The 3,056-nt window shown below is 42.2% G+C and overlaps 1 protein-coding gene across 1 annotated transcript; it reads right to left on the bottom strand.

The window, feature by feature from the left end:
- Positions 1-1,026: 1,026 nt before the first annotated feature.
- On the bottom strand, positions 1,027-3,053 carry LOC108916560 (hyphally regulated cell wall protein 1-like; the record flags this gene model as incomplete). The annotated part of the gene is made up of 4 exons (XM_023457121.1): positions 1,027-1,995; positions 2,053-2,424; positions 2,481-2,741; positions 2,798-3,053. Coding segments are annotated over 4 exons (1,858 nt in total), but the record flags the coding sequence as incomplete, so codon positions are not given.
- Positions 3,054-3,056: the final 3 nt, after the last annotated feature.

Raw genomic sequence — 3,056 nt, 5'->3', positions numbered from 1 at the left:
TTCAAAATGGTTTGTATGCTAGTTCGATTGATCCCAGACACAGATGCCAGCTGCCTCGTACTTAATGTAGGATCAAGATGAACTTGTCCCAAAACTGCAACTTCACTAGCTTCATTAACTATAAGTTTTTCAATTTCTCGTTTTTTATTGGCTACGTTCCCTGTCTCTTGAAATTTTTTTACTAACTCTAGAACATACTTCGTCCTGACATGTCGATCTTGATGTTGTTCATTAAATAGCTGAGCTGTTCTATTCGCACATTTATTGTTCATAAAGTAAGGCGAAATGATATCTACCTTCTGCAATTACGTTCATTGTGTGTGTATAGCATTCATTTCTGTTTTTTACAATTGTGTTTTTTCTTACGAAAGTGATAACAAATCGCCAAAAACCAATGTTTCGCAAGAAATACTAAATTTATACCATTGGCGTACTTAACTCGAACGACTGATATTTTTACCGTTACTAATTGTTTGTACACAAGTTTCAAATTTAATATAAAAATTCTTAATAAGTATTGGGCGGAATTATAAAATTTAAAGTCTGTTGTAAAGAGAATTGTAAGAGCTTTCAAAAGAAATATTACTCAACCCCCAAATGTCATTTAAATATTTATTAAATACCAGCAAAGAATGTCCCCCTTTAATCTAAAATCGACGAGTCTGAGCGTTTTTCTACAATCTCGACGCAGTTCCTGAAAATGGCTCTGTTTCGTTTTCATTTGGCCACCCTGTATATAATTCTGACACTATTTTTTCAAACAACAAATTTTTATCGTTTATTAGGTTGCTATCGTTATGATAGTCACCCCGTCTAAACAGTCTTGATTCAAACACGGTTCAAACAATTTCAAATATAAATTGTTGTATATAACACAATTGTCTTATTTTATTGAAGTTTTCGAAAAAATATTATTTGCATCTCGAATATATATTTTGCCTCGCTAAGCTCGGCAAAATAACTTCCATTCTTGAACGCAAAAGTACCATTTCGCGTTCTAGATACAAAAAAAACTATTTTGCTTACCGTGCCCAGCATTTTGACCATATTGTTCAACGTGTTCCTGGTATACCCTCTGCCATTCGCTTGTCGAACTCGACCCATAGCGTTCAGTTGCTTCGTCGGTTTCATTGGTCGAACAATCGACGTTGTACGGGAAATCGCAGTTCCCGATAGCCGGATTGAACAAAGTCCCTGGTGCGCAATCCTGGATGAAGGTCCTACCGTTGGCGCAGTTCAGAAACTTTTTACAGTCACTAGGATGTTTGGTAATGCCTTGAAAACCATCTGGACATTTGGGTTCTTTGCTTTTCTTCGCAACGGTAGTGTTCCTCTGGCAATTAGAGTCGTTTATATTGCAAACTCTATGAAAATTTTGCTGGCCATAACCTTCTTGGGTCTGACTGTGCCCGTGGACTGTTTGCTGAGTGCTTCCGTAGCTTTGACCGCAGTTTTGGGTTCTAGAATCGCATCCTGGTACAAAAAACTGGCCTTGGCCTTGACCAAGACTGTGATCACAGTTCTGGTACTGAGGATTGCAGTTTTGAGTCGAAGTGTGTCCGTAGTTGTTGCTTGATGAAGCACCGGAGTCAAGGCCACAATTTTGTGTCTGCGGATTACACCTAGGCCTTCCCTGAGCGGTTTGTATATAAAAACTGTGACCTTGACTCACTGGGTCTTTCCCATAAGTAGTTCCGCTGCCTCCACCGAAGTCCAGTTTTGAGTTAATGCCTTGTTGTATGTTGCTGTGTTGTCCCACGTGACTACCAGAGTGGTACTGGCCTTCATTACCGTAGTTATAACNGTCTTTCCCATAAGTAGTTCCGCTGCCTCCACCGAAGTCCAGTTTTGAGTTAATGCCTTGTTGTATGTTGCTGTGTTGTCCCACGTGACTACTAGAGTGGTACTGGCCTTCATTACCGTAATGATAACCAGACTGCCCATGTTGGTTGCTTGCTAAATATTGGGTACCATAATTTTGCTGATTTTGCTGACCTAAAATGGGTTTGATTTAAAATACAACAAATATATTACCTGATTGACTGTATTGACCTTGAAATCCGTACTGATTTGCTCCGTACGTGTTATGACCTTGATAATAGCCCGGTTGTTGCCCTAAATATTGACCTTGTTGGCCTTGGAACTGTGACTGACTCTCGTACCCTACACCGCTGCTGTTTTGGGAAGCACCGGATTGACCATTGAAGCACGTGGTCAAGTACGGGAAGTTGCAGACATTCCGAGTTGTATCAAAGAGAGTACCAGGTGGGCAATCCATAGAAACCTGCTGGCCGTTGTTGCAGCTAATGAACTTGGAACAATCGGTGTAGTTGGGGATCAGGCCGCTGAATTCTTTAGGGCAGGGCGCTTGAGTAACCGACTTTTGATGACGACTCGTCTGTAGCGTCAAAGAATTTTGCCTTCCTAAAAGTGTTCTAGTTATCTACCATCGTCTGTAGTCTTTAAAACTGCGGATATACCTGTAACGCACTCCACCTTTTCGGGAAAATCGCATTCCAGAGTCTTCGGATTGAACAGGGTACCAGGAGCGCAGTTTTGGATTTCCCCTCTTCCCTTCCAACAGTTGAGGAACTGGTTGCAGCTTAGGTAGTACACCAGTGAGCCGGTAACGCCTTCAGGGCATTTTTCGTACACCTCGATGGTCTTGAATTCTATCTTCCTCTTGTAGATGGTCCTGTTGTTCTGAGTCCCCGCCAGATTTGCCCCCGGGACATATTGACCTATCGGAGAGAGTAGTGAGCGGAGAGGGACTGGGTCACGATCGATCTTAGCTTACCAGTAGAGTTGCGCGAGGTTTGAGAATTGGACTGGATTAATTTTTGGGTTTGTTCGGGCTGTTGTCCGTAGGAATGCGCATTGTATACCGGATACAGCCTGTCAGATTTCTCCGCTTTGGTGATGACGTATTGGGAGTCGCTGTTTGGGTTGTTGTGGACGAAGACCCTGCTGTAGTTCTGATGGGTTTGAATGGTACTGGGATTCCTCCAGGCGGTAGTTTTGATTCCGGAACTGTAAGCTGGTTTGGGCTGTTGCTG

Source organism: Anoplophora glabripennis, unplaced genomic scaffold (assembly GCF_000390285.2).
Source record: "Anoplophora glabripennis isolate ALB-LARVAE unplaced genomic scaffold, Agla_2.0 scaffold5795, whole genome shotgun sequence".
Classification (NCBI taxonomy): Eukaryota; Metazoa; Arthropoda; class Insecta; order Coleoptera; family Cerambycidae; genus Anoplophora; species Anoplophora glabripennis.
Note: the sequence above shows the minus strand (reverse complement) of the source record. Positions and strands in the feature narration are given on the sequence as shown.